Here is a 19,397-nt window from a genome sequence, read left to right as displayed (position 1 = left end):
GCTCTGTTCTTTAGTTACCTTTATAGGAGTTTTCCTTCAGCTTCTAGCTCCCTGGAGCTTAGGCCACGCCCTCCAGCAGTCAGGTGATTCAGGTCCTGTCAGGCCTGAAGCAATCTCTCTCCAGTCTCCCTTGCCCCGCATTCCTGGGAGTCTGTGGCTCTCTCTGGGTCCTGTCTTCCCAGGAGATAGCATCGGTGAGTGTCACTTTTAACTCCCTTCGTGATAATAACTATAGGATTACTAATGGACAGACATCTTATAGACACCTCCTTGTTTTCTGAAATTCATTATAACAACCAATCAAACACTCACTCACCTTTAAAATTTTAAAATGCAACTTGAAAAACTCAACTCTTCGAAAAAGATTGCAGTCTTAAATAACTGTCATCATGCTGAAATTTCTTCAGCTTTTGTTTTTGTTCTGGACACATGATGTGTAAAAATCACATACATGAAAAACTGTCTGAATGAGACCTAAGACTGAGAGAAGGAAAGGGAAGCAGTGACTGTCAGAACAGAACACGAGAGGTTTGAAACATTTTTTGAAAGCACCTAGCTAGATAAAGTACTTTCAGGGACAGAAGCAGGGTATAAAATGTTTAGTGAAGACTATTCTGAAAGTTGCCTAAAGAAACACTCCCATTAAATTTTTTATTCATTAAATGTGTGTACATGCATGTAATCTAGTGTGAGTGTATTAATATACCCACCTACTGCTGGTCTCTCTGGTGTCCAGCGCTGTTCTTCTCTCCTCAATGACGTCACCGTACTGCAGACTGTCAGGGTAGCTCTGCATCACCTGGTTGTGGCTTTTACAATGCAAATCTATGGAGCATGAGAACGAGTTGCTATAGACTTACATTGTAGGGCCGGCGTTACACAATGTATAAAAAAAGTCCATTTTACACAGACAAGAATCGCAGAAATGTTCCCTTAACACTGTCATCCTTATGCAGTGCGAGGATGCGATTTTCTCACATGTTAGCATCCATGTGACATCTGTGTGACATTCGTATGGTGAGATTTTTTCGCTGGCTTGCAAAATGGACATATAATGGATCCATGGGCTCAAATATTTGTGAAAACATATATAGAGTCTATATATATATATATATATATATATATATATATACAGTTAGGTCCATATATATTTGGACAGAGACAACATTTTTCTAATTTTGGTTATAGACATTACCACAATGAATTTTAAGCAAAACAGTTCAGATGCAGTTGAAGTTCAGACTTTCAGCTTTCATTTGAGGGTATCCACATTAAAATTGGATGAAGGTTTAGGCGTTTCAGCTCTTTAACATGTGCCTCCCTGTTTTTAAAGGGACCAAAAGTAATTGGACAATTGACTCCAAGGCTATTTCATGGACAGTTGTGGGCAATCCCTTTGTTATGTAATTCTCAATTAAGCAGATAAAAGGTCTGGAGTTGAGTTGAGGTGTGGTGCTTGCATTTGGAAGGTTTTGCTGTGAAGTAAACATGCGGTCAAAGGAGCTCTCCATGCAGGTGAAACAAGCCATCCTTAAGCTGTGAAAACAGAAAAAACCCATCCGATAAATTGCTACCATATTAGGAGTGGCAAAATCTACAGTTTGGTACATCCTGAGAAAGAAAGAAAGCACTGGTGAACTCATCAAGGCAAAAAGACCTGGGCGCCCAAGGAAGACAACAGTGGTGGATGATCACAGAATAATCTCCATGGTGAAGAGAAACCCCTTCACAACAGCCAACCAAGTGATCAACACTCTCCAGGAGGTCGGCGTATCAATATCCAAACCTACCATAGGGAGAAGACTGCATGAAAGTAAATACAGAGGGTTCACTGCACGGTGCAAGCCACTAATAAGCATCAAGAATAAAAAGGCTAGACTGGGCTTTGCTGAAAAAAACATCTAAAAAAGCCAGCACAGTTCTGGAAGAACATTCTTTGGACAGATGAAACCAAGATCAACCTCTACCAGAATGATGGAAAGAGAAAAGTATGGCAAAGGCGTGGTACAGCTCTTGATCCAAAGCATACCACATCATCTGTAAAACACGGCGGAGGCAGTGTGATGGCTTGGGCATGCATGGCTGCCAGTGGCACTGGGTCACTAGTGTTTATTGATGATGTGACATGGGACAGAAGCAGCCGAATGAATTCTGAGGTCTTCAGAGACATACTGTGTGCTCAGATCCAGCCAAATGCAGCCAAACTGATTGGTCGTCGTTTCATACTACAGATGGACAATGACCCAAAACATAAAGCCAAAGCAACCCAGGAGTTTATTAAAGCAAAGAAGTGGAATATTCTTGAACTGCCAAGTCAGTCACCTGATCTCAACCCAATTGAGCATGCATTTCACTTGTTAAAGACTAAACTTCAGAGAGAAAGGCCCACAAACAAACAGCAACTGAAAACCACCGCAGTGAAGGCCTGGCAGAGCATCAAAAAGGAGGAAACACAGCGTCTGGTGATGTCCATGAGTTCAAGACTTCCGGCAGTTATTGCAAACAAAGGGTTTTCAACCAAGTACTAGAAATGAACATTTTATTTTTAATTATTGAATCTGTCCAATTACTTTTGGTCCCTTTAAAAACATGGTGGCACATGTTAAGAAGCTGAAACTCCTAAAATCTTCATCCAATTTTAATGTGGATACCCTCAAATGAAAGCTGAAAGTCTGAACTTCAACTGCATCTGAATTGTTTTGTTTAAAATTCATTGTGGTAATGTCTATAATCAAAATTAGAAAAATGTTGTCTCTGTCCAAATATATATGGACCTAACTGTATATGTCAGTGATACACATATATATATTTATATTTCATACAGAGCTAGATAGCAAAATTTGATTTGTCGGCTTTTGCTAAATCAATACAGAACCCGACTGGATATAAGACATGGTTTACATACAGTAAACCATTGCATATCCGTTCGATTTTTATATGTCCCTCACTAATAATGTTAGTAGTGTGGGTGTGTAAAATTTTGGCGCTGTAGGTGTTAAATTAAAGGATTAATTCACGGAAAAACTGGTGTGGGCTTCTGCGCAATTTTCTCCAACCAGAGAGAGAAAGCCAGTGACTGAGGGCAGATATTAATAGCCTAGAAAGGGACCATGGTTATTGCCCCCCTGTCTACAAAAATCTACCCCCAGCCACTCCAGAAAAGGCTCATCTGTAAGCTGCGCCTATTCCAGAACTTAGCCTCTCTCTTCCCCTTGCCCTGTGGTAATGGCATGTGGGGTAATAAGGGCTTAATGTCACCTTGCTATTGTAAGGTGACATTAAGCCTGGTTAATAATGGAGAGGTGTCAAGAAAACACCTATCCATTATTAATCCAATAGTATGAAAGGGTTAAAAATACACCCACACACATTAAGAATAAAGTATTTTAATTAAATAATGAAACACACAGGTTTAACGTCTGCACTCTCAATCCAAGAGAAGCCCTCATTCTTCTGTTAAAAAAAAAAAAAAAAAAGCAACAATATCACATAACTGTCCGCCGTACAGTTAAGTCACACGCTGCAGTCTATCTCAAGGGGTTAAATAATTTACAACCCGGAGCGGTGCTAATGCTACCGGCCAGGCTGTAAAACACGAAGGAATGAATGAAAAGCTACCTGCGCAGCCTCCCCGCCTGACCGGACATAAACTCATTAGCGTGGGAAAGTTTCTGAACATTTTCCCACGCTGTCAAGTTCACTGCGTCAGTGGTTCCTGACTAACATTATTAGTCAGGGACATATATTAGTCAGGGACATATATAAATCTAACTGATATGCAATGGTTTACTGTATGTAAACCATGTCTCAAATCCTGTTGGGTTCTGCAATGATTTTACAGAACCCGATAATTGAATTATCGGCTATTCTGCTATCTAACTATGAAATATAAAGATATATAAATATGTATATGTGTGTCAATGACATATATATATATACACACACTGCTCAAAAAAATAAAGGGAACACTTAAACAACAGAATATAACTCTAAGTAAATCAAACTTCTGTGAAATCAAAATGTTCAGTTAGGAAGCAACGCTGATTGACAATCAATTTCACATGCTGTGGTGCAAATGGAATAGACACCAGATGGAAATTATTGGCAATTATCAAGACACCCTCAATAAAAGAGTGGTTCTGCAGGTGGGGACTACAGACCACATCTCAGTACCAATGCTTTCTGGCTGATGTTTTGGTCCCTTTTGAATGTTGGTTGTGCTTTCACACTCGTGGTAGCATGAGACGGACTCTACAACCCACACAAGTGGCTCGGGTAGTGCAGCTCATCCAGGATGGCACATAAATGCAAGCTGTGGCAAGAAGGTTTGCAGTGTCTGTCAGTGTAGTGTCCAGAGGCTGGAGGTGCTACCAGGAGACAGGCCAGTACAACAGGAGATGTGGATGGGACCGTAGGAGGGCAACAACCCAGCAGCAGGACCACTACCTCCGCCTTTGTGCAAGGAGGAACAGGAGGAGCACTGCCAGAGCCCTGCAAAATGACTTCCAGCAGGCCACAAATGTGCATGTGTCTGAACAAACCATTAGAAACCGACTCCATGAGGATGGTCTGAGTTCCCGACTTCCACAGATGGGGGATGTGTTCACAGCCCAACACCATGCAGGATGCTTGGCATTTGCCACAGAACACCAGGATTGGCAAATTCGCCACTGGCGCCCTGTGCTCTTCACAGATGAAAGCAGGTTCACACTGAGCACATGTAACAAACGTGACAGAGTCTGGAGATGCCATGCAGACCGATCTGCTGCCTGCAACATCCTTCAGCATGACCATTTTGGCAGTGGGTCAGTAATAGTGTGGGTGGCATTACTTTGGAGGGCTGCACAGCCCTCCATGTGCTCGCCAGAGGTAGCCTGACTGCCACTAGGTACCGAGATGAGATCTTCAGACCCCTTGTGAGACCATATGCTGGTGCGGTTGGCCCTGGGTTCCTCCTAATACAGGACAATGCCAGACCTCATGTGGCTGGAGTGTGTCAGCAGTTCCTGCAAGATGAAGGCATTGGGGCTATGGACTGGCCCGCCCGTTCCCCAGACCTGAGTCTGATTGAGCACATCTGGGACATCATGTCTCACTCCATCCACCAACGTCACATTGCACCACAGACTGTCCAGGAGTTGGCGGATGCTTTAGTCGAGGTCTGGGTGGAGATCCCTCAGGAGACCATCCACCGCCTCATCAGAAGCATGCCCAGGTGTTGTACAGTAGGGAGGTCATACAGGCACATGGAGGCCACACACAATACTGAGCATCTTTTCCTTGCCATGAGGCCTTGCCACTGAAGTTGAATCAGCCTGTAATTTGATTTTCCACTTTGATTTTGAGTATCATTCCAAATCCAGATTTCCATGGGATATTCATTTTGATTTTGTTCTGATGATGGAATAGCCCCATAGATTAACATTGGTCCAAGTGCTATGCGATTTTTTTCTCACATAGCACTCGTCCGTATTTCTCGCTAGTGTGACTCCAGCCTAAAAGAGACTCCTAGTTCACTCATAGAGTGTGTAGGGTGGTCCCAATTGTAGTGACACCACTGAGAAAAAGAGAAGAACAACGCTGGACACTGGAGAGAGCAGCGGTAGGGGAGTATATTAATACACTCACACTAGATTACATGCACATATACACACATTTAATGAATAAAACACTTAATGGTGAGTGCTTTTTTAATGCTGCATGTAGGAAACAAATGAACAATAAAAATATTCTGGGTGAAGGTGTGCATAGCTGCTCAATACATTGTAATAGGGAATGAATGACCCCGCTTTTTTTTTTTTTTTTTTTTTTTTTTTTTTACACTTAAATGAAGACCAAGTATTTTTTTCTCAAGATCAATGAGGATCTCAGTAACTACGGCTATTGGTTTTCCTGCAAATATTCAATAAAATATTTTTCTAAGAAAACCCCTCAGCAAAATCAAAAAAATTATGAAAACATTTAAATATAAGAAAAATAGCCAAGAATTATACCTGAAATTTAGAGAAAGCCACAAAACTTAAAAGATTTTCTGTTCAAAGTCTTCATCTCTGTCCAATTTGTACTTACCTAAACATTGACTGCATGATTAGAATACATTACAATATATTTAGCTAATACTGATATGCTATAAAATCCCATAGGGAATATAAAAATATTTAGTTTTTTTTGTCCAACAGATTTTGCTACAAACTACACTATTATTAAAATAAATGGAATACACTGCTAAATATTCAAGAGCTACTAAATCTGGTAATGAATAATGCATTGCCACATGCCATACTAGGCAAAGCTGTCAATACCCATGTACTGGAAAGATTCTTTTTTCTTTTTGCTGATTTCAATGTTGTCATCATTTGCTTTTTGAAGTACACAGAATATGTAGCACGAACAGTCAAATATACATAATGAGATGTGTGAAAAATCTATATTTTAGCAGAAAATTCAGGTTTATAATCTGTATCAGGAAATGTGATATTTGATGTGATTTCTTACATGGGTTTTCAGTAAGGATTTGTCTTCAGAACTCCTATTTTTTCCATCTACACCTTTGCTATAGGACAGCTTGTTGAATCTCATAGCTTCCAGGAATACCTCCATTGTGATGACACTCAAATTTACATTTGAAATGAAAGCTAATCAGCTCACCTATCACTGAGTGCACAGGATCCCAAAATCCAAGGGGAAACAGTCCATGAAGAGAAGGGAAGTGCTGGATCCAGCACTTCAAATAAAATCCCAAGTTTTATTTAATTCTTTAAAACATGATTCCAGGGAAAAATTCACACTTAACAATGGCTGTATACAGGTCCTTCTCAAAAAATTAGCATATAGTGTTAAATTTCATTATTTACCATAATGTAATGATTACAATTAAACTTTCATATATTATAGATTCATTATCCACCAACTGAAATTTGTCAGGTCTTTTATTGTTTTAATACTGATGATTTTGGCCTACAACTCCTGATAACCCAAAAAACCTGTCTCAATAAATTAGCATATCAAGAAAAGGTTCTCTAAACGACCTATTACCCTAATCTTCTGAATCAACTAATTAACTCTAAACACATGCAAAAGATACCTGAGGCTTTTAAAACTTCCTGCCTGGTTCATTACTCAAAACCCCCATCATGGGTAAGACTAGTGACCTGACAGATGTCAAGAAGGCCATCATTGACACCCTCAAGCAAGAGGGTAAGACCCAGAAAGAAATTTCTCAACAAATAGGCTGTTCCCAGAGTGCTGTATCAAGGCACCTCAATGGTAAGTCTGTTGGAAGGAAACAATGTGGCAGAAAACGCTGTACAACGAGAAGAGGTGACCGGACCCTGAGGAAGATTGTGGAGAAGGACCGATTCCAGACCTTGGGGAACCTGAGGAAGCAGTGGACTGAGTCTGGTGTGGAAACATCCAGAGCCACCGTGCACAGGCGTGTGCAGGAAATGGGCTACAGGTGCCGCATTCCCCAGGTAAAGCCACTTTTGAACCAGAAACAGCGGCAGAAGCGCCTGACCTGGGCTACAGAGAAGCAGCACTGGACTGTTGCTAAGTGGTCCCAAGTACTTTTTTCTGATGAAAGCAAGTTTTGCATGTCATTCGGAAATCAAGGTGCCAGAGTCTGGAGGAAGACTGGGGAGAAGGAAATGCCAAAATGCCTGAAGTCCAGTGTCAAGTACCCACAGTCAGTGATGGTGTGGGGTGCCATGTCAGCTGCTGGTGTTGGTCCACTGTGTTTCATCAAGGGCAGGGTCAATGCAGCTAGCTATCAGGAGATTTTGGAGCACTTCATGCTTCCATCGGCTGAAATGCTTTATGGAGATGAAGATTTCATTTTTCAGCACGACCTGGCACCTGCTCACAGTGCCAAAACCACTGGTAAATGGTTTACTGACCATGGTATTACTGTGCTCAATTGGCCTGCCAACTCTCCTGACCTGAACCCCATAGAGAATCTGTGGGATATTGTGAAGAGAAAGTTGAGAGACGCAAGACCCAACACTCTGGATGAGCTTAAGGCCGCTATTGAAGCATCCTGGGCCTCCATAACATCTCAGCAGTGTCACAGGCTGATTGCCTCCATGCCACGCCGCATTGAAGCAGTCATTTCTGCCAAAGGATTCCCGACCAAGTATTGAGTGCATAACTGAACATTATTATTTGATGGTTTTTTTGTTTGTTATTAAAAAACACTTTTATTTGATTGGACGGGTGAAATATGCTAATTTATTGAAACAGGTTTTTTGGGTTATCAGGAGTTGTAGGCCAAAATCATCAGTATTAAAACAATAAAAGACCTGACAAATTTCAGTTGGTGGATAATGAATCTATAATATATGAAAGTTTAATTGTAATCATTACATTATGGTAAATAATGAAATTTAACACTATATGCAAATTTTTTGAGAAGGACCTGTATAATATCAGAGGAGAAAGTCCCACAAGAAATTTAATATTCAGTTTCTCGTGGGAATTTCTCCTCGGATTTTATATACAGCCATTGTTAAGTGTGAATTTTTCCCTGGAATCAAGTTTTAAAGATTTAAATAACACTTGGGATTTTATCTGAAGTGCTGGATCCATCTCTTCCCTACACTTCAAATTTACCTTTACGGCTCAAGTGTCATCTCTCTCCTGTCCAGAATTCCAGAATGTCTATTGGATATTTCTTCTTTCTTCTCATCACACATACTTAGAGTGTAACCATAATTTTAATTTGTATTGCATAAATTAATAGCACACATGAAAATAAGGAATTTTGTAATACATCTTAGCAGAGAAATCTACTTCTTTCTCCACCAGGACTGATCATTTGATAATTTTCTAAATTCACAATTCATGGGTAAAATCTGTATTCAGTGAAGACAGAATGTTACATTACTGAGGTAGGAGATGGCGGCTGCTGCTGAAAAGATTATATGTACATGGGGGGGAGGAAGAAGGCATTAGAAACAGACCTCCTCCCTCCTCCTCCCCCTCTGATCTAAAGAGAATCTCATCAGTACCAGATGCCATCACCTATCTCAGTGATGGGAAAGTCTGTCTTTACCAAATACAGATTCACAGATTGTGAATTGAGAATTTTGAAAATTATTGATCATTCCTAATGTAGAAAAAAAGCAGATTTCTCTTTGTTTTTTAATAAAAATAAAAGGATGGTTCCGCTTTAAAATAAACAATGAAAGTAATAAATTAATTATCTTTCCACCACCTTGCTCAATTTCTCCAGTCTCCCAAGTCTTATGCATTGAGGTAACCTTTCCCAAATAATAATAGTGAATGTCCTCCTCTTCTTATGGCTACACTAAAGGTACAGTCACACGCTGCAGCGATACAGGCAACGATGCTGATTGCTGCAGCGTCGCTGTTTGGTCGCTGGAGAGCTGTCACACAGACCGCTCTCCAGCGACCAACGATGCCGTGGTCCCCGGGTAACCAGGGTAAACATCGGGTTGCTAAGCGCAGGGCCGCGCTTAGTAACCTGATGTTTACCCTGGTTACCAGCGTAAAATGTAAAAAAACAAACAGTACATACTCACCTTCGCGTCCCCCGGCGTCCGCTTCCTGCCCTGACTGAGTGCCGGCCCTAACAGCAGAGCGGTGACATCACTGCTGTGCTGTACTTTCACTTTACGGCCGGCGCTCAGTCAGTGCAGGAAGCGGACGGCGGGGGACGTGAAGGTGAGTATGTAGTGTTTGTTTTTTTACATTTTACACTGGTAACCAGGGTAAACATCGGGTTACTAAGCATGGCCCTGCGCTTAGCAACCCGATGTTTACCCTGGTTACCAGTGTAAAACATCGCTGGTATCGTTGCTTTTGGTGTCAAACACGACGATACACGCCGGTCTGACGACCAAATAAAGTTCTGAACTTTCTTCAACGACCAGCGATATCACAGCAGGATCCTGATCGCTGCTGCGTGTCACACTCAACGATATCGCTAGCCAGGACGCTGCAACGTCACGGATCGCTAGCGATATCGTTTAGTGTGAAGGTACCTTTAGGCAATATCCTACTATGTTACACTTGTGCACCCCTCCAATTTAACACTGCTGCGCTAATAATCCACCTCTTCCCTCATTGCTCTTCAGCTTCTCCACTCTATCAATCACTTCACCGGCTACCAATTATTGTTAGAAATCAGTTCACAATGCTAACAATGACTTTTATAGCTCTCCAAAATTTCTTCTGTGCTTCCCTTGTTCTCTAGAATTTACTACCACAATAACTCTCTATACAGGATTTAAATGCTATATACCTGCAGATTAAACCTATATTACAGGTTTCTTTTCAGCTACTTATTTTACATTTTGGAGATGGCCATTTATTATGAGACCTGCATTACTCATTTCAAGTAGACTATAAAAAATGGTCTATTGTCAACCTATTTGTTTATAGGTAGAACAGCTGTTCCTATGTCAGCTAAATACAGTGGTGTGAAAAATTGTTTGCATTCTTCCTGATTTATTATTCATTTGCATGTTTGTGACACCTAAATGTTTTAAATCACTTAACAAATTTAAATATTAGACAAAGAAAACACAAGTAAACACAAAATGCAGCTTTTAAAAAGAAAAATAAATCCAAACCTACAGGTCCGTGTGTGAAAAAGTGATTGTCCCCTAAACCTCATAACTGCTTGGCCCACCCTTATCAACAACAACTGCAATCAATCATTTCAAATAACTGACAATGAGTCTTTTACAACACTCTGAAGGAACTCTGGCCCACTCTACTTTGCAAAATTGTTGTAATTCAGCCACATTGTAGGGTTTGAAAGTATGAACCGCCTTTTTAGGGTTATGCCACAGTATCTCAATCTGATTAAGGTCAGGACTTTGACTAGGCCATTCCATGGTCTTAATTTTGTTTTTCTTAAGCCATTCAGAGGTGGAATTGCTGGCATGTTTTGGATAATTATACTGATGCATAACTCAAGTGCACTTCAGCTTGAGGTCACGGACAGATGGCCAGACATTCTCCTTCAGGATTTTTTGGTAGACATCAAAATTCATGGTTCTATTTATCATGACAAATCTTCCAAATCCTGAAGCAGCAAAACAGTCCCAGACCATTACACTTCCACCACCATATTTTCTGTTGGTATGATGTTCCTTTTCTCAAATGCAGTGTTACTTCTATGCCAGATGTAATGTGACATACACCTTCCAAAAAGTTCAACTTTTGTCTCGTCAGTCCACGGATTATTCTTCCAAAATTCCTGGGGATCGTCAAGATGTTTTCTGGCAAAACTGAGATGATCCTTTATGTTCTTATTGCTCAACAGTGGTTTTCGTTTTGGAACTCTGCCATGCATGGCATTTTTGGCCAGTCTCTTTCTGATGCTGTAGTTATGAACACTTATCTTAACTGAGGAAAATGAGACCTGCAGTTCTTTGGATATTGTTTTGGGGTCTTTTGTGACCTCTTGAATGAGTCATTGCAGCCCTCTTGGGGTAATTTTGGTCAGTCAGCCACTCCTGGGAAGGTTTTTCCCTGTTCCATGTTTTGCCATTTGTGGATAATGGCTCTCACTGTGGTTTGCTGGAGTTCAAAAGCTTTAAGAATTACTTTATACCTTTTTCAAAACTGATAGATCTCAACTACTTTGTTTTTCATTTGTTGCAGAATTTCTTTGGATTGCAGCATTATGTCTAGCTTTTGAGGATCTTTTGGTCTTCTTCACTTTGTCAGGCAGGTCCTATTTAAGTGATTTCTTGATTGACAAAAGGAGTGGCAGTAATCAGGCCTGTGTGTAGCTAGGGAAATTGAACTCTGCTTCCCAAAGATCAGATACACCACAGTTAATTTATGTTTTAAGTCGGGGCAATCACTTTTTCACACAGGGCCATGTAGGTTTGGATTTCTTTTTCCCTTAATAATAAGAACCTTCATTAAAAAACTGCATTTTGTAATTACTTGTGTTATCTTTGTCTAATGTTTAAATTAGTTTTTGTGATTTGTCATTTAAATGTGACAAACATGCAAAAGAATAAGAAAACATGAAAGGTACAAACACTTTTTCACACCACTGAATACCCAGTGCACATCATTACCCCTCTAATGAGGATTTGCTACAATGTTTGAGGTAGATTTTTAGTGGTTAAAAGTATTGATTTTGACAAGCTTGTGAGTTTCTGAACATAAATGAAAGCAGAAGTGAAAAAAATAGTAATACAGTTAAATGCATTGACACACAAATTATCTTGAAAATGGTATGAATGTAAAACAAAAATATACTATATTTTAGATATTGTTGTATATTATGTATTGATCACACTTTAACCCCTTTCTGCCAGCTGACGGAATAGTATGTCAGCTGGCAGATCCCCTGCTTTAAGGTGGGCTCCGGCGGTGAGCCCACCTTAAAGCCGCGACATGTCAGCGGTTTTGTACAGCTAAACATGTGTGCGCAATGAGCGTGAGCGGAATCGCGATCCGCCCGCACCCATTAACTAGTTAAATGCCGCCGTCAAGCGCTGACAGCGGCATTTAACTAGCGCTCCCGGCCGCGTGGCCGGAAGTGCTCGCACCGCTGACCCCCGTCACATGATCGGGGTCAGTGGTGCATTGCCATAACAACCAGAGGTCTCCTTGAGACCTCTATGGTTGTTGATGGCCGATTGCTTTGAGCGCCACCCTGTGGTCGGCGCTCAAAGTACACCTGGATTTCTGCTACATAGAGGTGATCTGTACTTCACCTCTATGTAGCAGAGCCAATCGAGTTGTGCTTGCTTCTAGCCTCCTATGGAGACTATTGAAGCATGCCAAAATTAAAAAAAAAAGTGTTTAAAAATATAAAAAAATAAAAAATATATAAAAGTTCAAATCACCCCCCTTTCGCCCCATCAAAATAAAACAATAAAAAAAATTAAACATACACATATTTGGTATCGCCATGTTCAGAATCGCCCGATCTATCAATAAAAACAAAGTATTAACCTGATCGCTAAATGGCGCAGCGAGAAAAAAAATCAAAACGCCAAAATTACGTTTTTTTGGTCACCGCGACATTGCATTAAAATGCAATAACGGGCGATCAAAAGAATGTATCTACACCAAAATGGTATAATTAAAAACGCCAGCTTGGCACGCAAAAAATAAGCCCTCAACCGACCCCAGATCATGAAAAATGGAGACGCTACGGGTATCGGAAAATCGCGCAATTTTTTTTTTTTTTTTTTAGCAAATTTTGGAATTTTTTTTCCCCACATAGATAAAAAATAACCTAGACATGTTAGGTGTCTATGAACTCGTAATGACCTGGAGAATCATAATGGAAGGTTAGTTTTAGCATTTGGTGAACCTAGCAAAAAAGCCAAACAAAAAACAAGTGTGGAATTGCTTTTTTTTTACAATTTCATCACACTTGGAATTTTTTTCCTGTTTTCTGTTACACGGCATGGTAAAAGCAATGGTATCGTTCAAAAGTACATCCCGTCCCGCAAAAAATAAGCTCTCACATGGCCATATTGACGGAAAAATAAAAAAGTTATGGCTCTGGGAAGGGGGGGAGCGAAAAACGAAAATGAAAAAACGGAAAAAGCTCCGAGGGTGAAGGGATTAATTTATTTAAAATGTAATGCTTCCATGAGGGTTCATCTGAAATTATTATGTAGAGATGTAGCAAAGCACAAACTGAAACCATAGCATCCTGTGTGTATCAATATTGTAGGGCGCCCACACTGCCTCTTGCTGCTATTTGAATTTGTATAAGAGATTTCTAAGAAAAACATGTCATCTGTTAAGATATTACTTGCTTAATCTGTAACTCTATAATACTTAAAGGGTTTGTTCCATGTACAACATATACTGAATAACTTACCCACAGGGTGATCAAAATATTCTTACTGGGATCAAATCATTAGAGCCTCCCTCGTTATGAAAATTGGGGTCAAACAGTCCACGGAGTGAATGGAACATTAATGAGCATGTTCGACCACCGCTCCATTAAATATCTAATAGGAGTAATTGTTACACATGCTCAGTAGCACTTCAATAACGCAGGGAACTTTGGTCCTTGTTATTAGAATTGCTGTGATCCCAAGCAATCATACCTTTATCATCTTTGCTGTGGATAAGTTACAAATGTTGTTTACAGGACAACACCTTTAATGAAGCATAATTTTTATTATCAACCTATTTCTGAAAAATAAAAAAAAATGTCAGCACATGTTATCTCTGCTTGAACTAATGTCAAATAATATTATTCCATCCCTACAGGCTGTAGAAGAACTCTTCTACCTACTAGACCTGGAAAAGAAAAGCATTGTGATGGGTCGTAGCCAGGCAAGTACTTGAGAATTTTCTAAAGATAATAGAGAAATAATGGATTACATCTTTGTAGCCTAACATTCTTGTGAAGAAATCATAGTTTAGCAAATTTCTCAGTAGAACATACTTCTATATTTCACCAGTGGCACAGTATCACCCTCCTATAAAGATTTATGTTCATGCCCTTGGTCCAGGAGACTCACATCATGGCACACATTGTGGGGTGCAAATGGGTAGATATCTGTGGCATAACTCAATGGGTCCTGGTGCAAAGTATAAACCTGGGCCCCCAGCTGAATGTTCACCTGGTGTATGGGCCCTTGTAGCATTTTAGAGCCTATAAAGAGATACGTGTTCATCTCCCATATAATAATCTCACTCGTTCTGGCTCCCCCTTGTAATTATCTCCCACATCCTGCGCCTCTTCCAGTAATAATTTCTCCATCCTAGACCTCATGCTATAACATTTTCCCCTATTCTGAATGCCTTTCTGATATAATGTTTCCCATCCTGGTATAATGTCACTCATCCTGGTGTAATTCCCCCCATCCTGGTATAATGTCCCTCATCTTGGTATAAGGTCTATATCCTGGTATAATGCCCCATTCTGATATAATGTCCCACATCCTAGTATAATATCCACAATAATGATAAAATGTCCCAATTTTTGTATAATGTCCCCCATAATTAATTATATAACATCCCCCGTAATTATATTTTGCTCCCCATCCTGGTATAATGTCACCATTCTGGTAGAATGTTACCCATCATTGTATAATGCCCCCATCCTTGAATAATGTCCCCCTTTTGCCATAATGCCCCCCATTCTGGTATAATGACTCCATTCTGGTATAATACAGTGGAGAACAACTGTAAGCAGATTGTGGGAAACTTCTGTAGCAATAAAGAACAGAGAAAATGGAAGTCTAAGAATAACAATAATACATAGTTTGGGAGAAGCTGTAGGAGAGGTGCAGGAGCTGCAGAGCCTGCCTGACTGCGATTGATTTAGCAGTAAATTTCAATAGACCATGTACATTTCAATAGACAATTTTTCTTCATTCTTGAAGCAAAAAGGATGGCAGTTTAAATCCCCTATTTTTATTACTGAAGAAATATTCTGAAACCAAAACTTGTCTGTCTGAGAAAGTGCGATCCAAGGCCTGTGAGACTGACAAAAAATAATTAACGTCTCTTTCCATTTTTTTTAAGTTTCCATTTTTTGTACAAAAGACAAAAGAAAATTGCCAACATTCTGACATGTACAATAAATACAACTATCTACCTGTCAAAGTGTGCATCTTACAAATATCGTAATTTTTTTGCATTCTTGTTTTAATAGTCCAATGAAGTGCAAGATTATAGCGTTAGGGTCGGCGGAACGCACCGAGTATATATATAAGTAATAATAGGTGCGTTCGCAAACCCGGGGTCCACCGTGCAGGAGAGTAACCTTCTGCTAGAATTGGCGGCACTATATGGTGGTATAAACCAACTCTGTTACTTCACAGAATCGCAAAGATAGGTAAACACTGTGCCCTGTTAACCTCACAGAGGATCACAACTACCTAACTGGGCAAAGAACAAACAGTGGTCATGCAGTCAGCAATGCACACAAACACCTCCTCTCCGGTGGAGCCGGAATTCTAGTGGCTATACGCCAGCTCTGAATTCAGTCACACAAAACTCCTCACCGGAGGTGCTGGTATTCTAGGGGCTTATTTCAGCCAACCTTGACCTCAAGCAGACATGACCACAAAAGCAGCAAAGCTCATGACATAGGTTGATACTAGCGCATGGCAATGCGGCCATGCAAACCTTTTATAGCTGCAGCAGACAAGGACCTTCCTAGTGGTCCAATAGGAGCCGCAACAGGACCTAAGCATGTGACCACCGACCACCAATGAGAGGACGTCCTGTGGGCATGCTCAGTAGGACTTAGTCCCAGAAGAACCTGCTTGCTGCTGATCATTGCTGGCTACAAAGGTAGAGCCTGGAAGGGCAGTAGCAACTAGTCATCCAGTATCAGCCTGAGCCAGACGCTGGGACCGACATCTCCACTGAGCAGACTCCACTGCAGCTGGAGGAGAATGGGAAACCACAGCAGACACTGTTCAAGATTCCCCCTGTGCAGCGGTGGGAACTCGACACCTAACATATAGGTGCTGGCTTTTGGCACATGAACCTACTGAGCATCTCTTGTCACATTATTTCTGGAAAAGGATAGTTGATTGTATTTAAAAAAAAATCTTTAAAAAACAAGCACATTTTACATACCTGTTTTACCAGTAAACTTTAACAACTGTATGTGCGACTTGCTGGTCACCATTCTTCCCCTTATTTGTGAGGCTGGATTGAAGGACAGTTGTTAAACATATAAAGAGGTGATATGTCTCTCTGAGAGTGTGACAGACAGAGATTCTGCCAAGACACCCAAACATCCAATGGACCAGAGACAGGACAGCAGCTAATACATCATGGCTCCATCATGAGGGTCACAGATTTATTATTCTACAGGATGCCAATTTAAGGGGCCTCATCCCTGGTTGGAATAATACAGATCTGCTCCAAGGACCATCGCTGAACTATGTATACGTTTGTGAAGCCCAGGCTGGGAACATCCGGTCACCTCGAACCCATGGATTTATTTGGAGAAACCAGGTTGGGACCATCTGGTCACCTGGCACCTATAGATATGTTTGGAGAAACTAGGTTGGGACCATCCGGTCAACTGGCACCTATGGATACATTTGGAGAAACCAGGTTGGGGCCATCCAGTCAACTGGCCCTTGTATCTGAATGGACTGTCATCTTCCTACACTTGTTGTTACTGCCTCTATGTGTGTGTACCACAGGTGGGGTAGTTGACACTGGAAGCTCTGAAGTTGCAGCTGCTCTTATCCCGGCACATCGGCGAAAGGGTGAGACTCTGCAATGTGCATCATCTTAGGGTATTTTGCTGGGACTGTTCTATGTGTTATCTGCCTGTTTTGTAATTCAATAAAGTATCGCCACACTGTTTTACCCTCAAGCTGTTTTGTCTGAGTAGCATTTTGGCCACATTAAAAGGAGAGTGGGCGTTTGGTGGGACGATTCCTGGTCCATGCAGTTTCGGCTAGCGGACCTGGGCACCTGCTAATCCTCCATGTCTCCACACTGCCCAAACAAGAATAACTTTTCCACTACATCTTGTGAAAAATCCACGGCATCCTCCATGTTCATGTATATAAACACCAGTAAAGCAGGCATCTACTCACAAAAAGTATAAATTTTGGAATATTTTTGCAAATGAATAATGAATAAGAAGTCTGTTAGTTCAGAATGTTATTAAACAGACTGCTGGTTACCTCATTTTACCAGCAATTTGCCCATAGCCAGATATGTTAATGTCAATTAGACATTACTATGTTTGCATTAAAGAGAATGAATGGAGCTAGATATAATACTATGAGATGTCAGAGTGTTATATGTATCTTTTCAGTACAATTAGACATTTTACAGTATTGCTGATTAAAAAAGTTGATGAAGATGACGAAATTGAATTTCAAAATATTTAAACCATCTCGAGTCAAAATATTTATAAAAATGTATGGTAATTTAAATGGCCACGCAAAGCAATTAAATGTACCCTTTCAATAGTTTAAGACTTCGTTTAGACGTAATAGTGATACAGTGGTTGCACTAAAACTCTTGTTGAAGTAAATATAGATTGTTATTATTGAAAATACCCCCCTAAGAGAGAACAAGCATACTTTCTTTCCTGAGGCATTTTTTCTAGTTTATGGCACTGTGCTACCAAGCCTGTTTAATAATGGACTTGGCACAGGCTCCGAATGCAGAGAGGTAAATCCATTAATATGAACACTGATTTTGCAGCAGCTTTCAAGAACTCATTGGGGCTGTGCAGTTAATGCAGTCATTATTGAAGCAATCAAACCCTTAATGAGGCATTACTCCATCTCCGCTAATTCTCACTCTATTGTTGCTGGAAACATTTATGTCAATGCAATGGGAAAGGAAATTGACTAAGAAAAGAGAAATTTGTCTGCATAGGATTTTTAGTGAATGTTAATGTTAACATGCTCCCCTAACCCTTAACATGATAAAATCTACAGTCTCTTTTGTTAGCGAATATCGCTTTTGAACAATCTACTTGCAGGTCAGAGATGCTGTACTGTAATAGTATTGAATGTGTTTCAAGCTCAGCGTTCTAAATTTTATACTACTTTTACAATGGACTATTGTACTTTAATGTTTTACTCTTTTAGTCTTTTGCCATTTTTGAACGTATTTGCAAAATCTTACATTTTTACTATAGATGAACATATTAATGTTTTACACTTTTGCAGTAGACGAACATATTTCTAAGGTTTTACACTTTTACATAATTGTAATGTTGTAAACTTTTACCTTTCATGATCATAATTTTAATGTTTTTACATTTTTGCAATTAAATTAACGTATTTCTAATGTTTTACAGTTTTGCCTTTATTAAATATAATTTTAATGTTTTACACTTTTTCTAATGTTGAACATAGTTGTAATGTGTTGTGCAGTTTTTTTTATAATTGTCTATGGGGCTTTGTGAGAAAGCAACTTATAGAACTGTTGGAATATGATATTTATTTTTATTATAAACTTGGTTTCAGATAGTAATGATTGAGCAGTAAAATGCTCGAGTGCTCGGTGCTCGAATCGAGCAGGTCAGATGCTCGGTCAGCTTGACCCGAGTAACGAGTTTAATGGAAGTTAATGGAAAACTAAAGCATTTTTCTGAAAGACTCTACTTGGATGGCTGGGGGGCAGTAAAATCGCTGAAATTGATAGAAAAAGCACTGAAATGAAATGGGAACAGCATGGGGAAGCTGCTTCTCTGACGTCCAGGTCACTACTGGGAACAATGTTTTCAGAGTATTACTCTACTGTTACTGACTGACAATAAAACATTGTAGAAAACAAGATAAAATGGGAAAAAATGTTAGAAAACATTCTTTCCAGTATAACTATTTGTATATAAGGCAAAATTAAAAAGAAAGAAAGAAAAAAGCTACTCCATCTTTTAATAGCCATGCCCCTGAACTGCGGTGACCTCAGTGACATGACTGGTAGCACTGTGAGAA

General features: G+C 40.1%; 1 protein-coding gene across 1 annotated transcript in view; it reads left to right on the top strand.

Annotated features, from left to right (window-relative positions):
- The window catches only part of MYO18B (myosin XVIIIB), a 1,084,067-nt gene that overhangs the window by 488,997 nt on the left and 575,673 nt on the right, over positions 1–19,397 (top strand). The window contains exon 23 of the mRNA XM_077295498.1: positions 14,227–14,292. Coding sequence (XP_077151613.1) covers positions 14,227–14,292 — 66 coding nt within the window. The remainder of the gene's footprint in view (positions 1–14,226; positions 14,293–19,397) is intronic.

The sequence above is a fragment of the Ranitomeya variabilis genome, chromosome 1, assembly GCF_051348905.1.
Source record: "Ranitomeya variabilis isolate aRanVar5 chromosome 1, aRanVar5.hap1, whole genome shotgun sequence".
In the NCBI taxonomy this organism is placed as follows: Eukaryota; Metazoa; Chordata; class Amphibia; order Anura; family Dendrobatidae; genus Ranitomeya; species Ranitomeya variabilis.
Note: the sequence above shows the minus strand (reverse complement) of the source record. Positions and strands in the feature narration are given on the sequence as shown.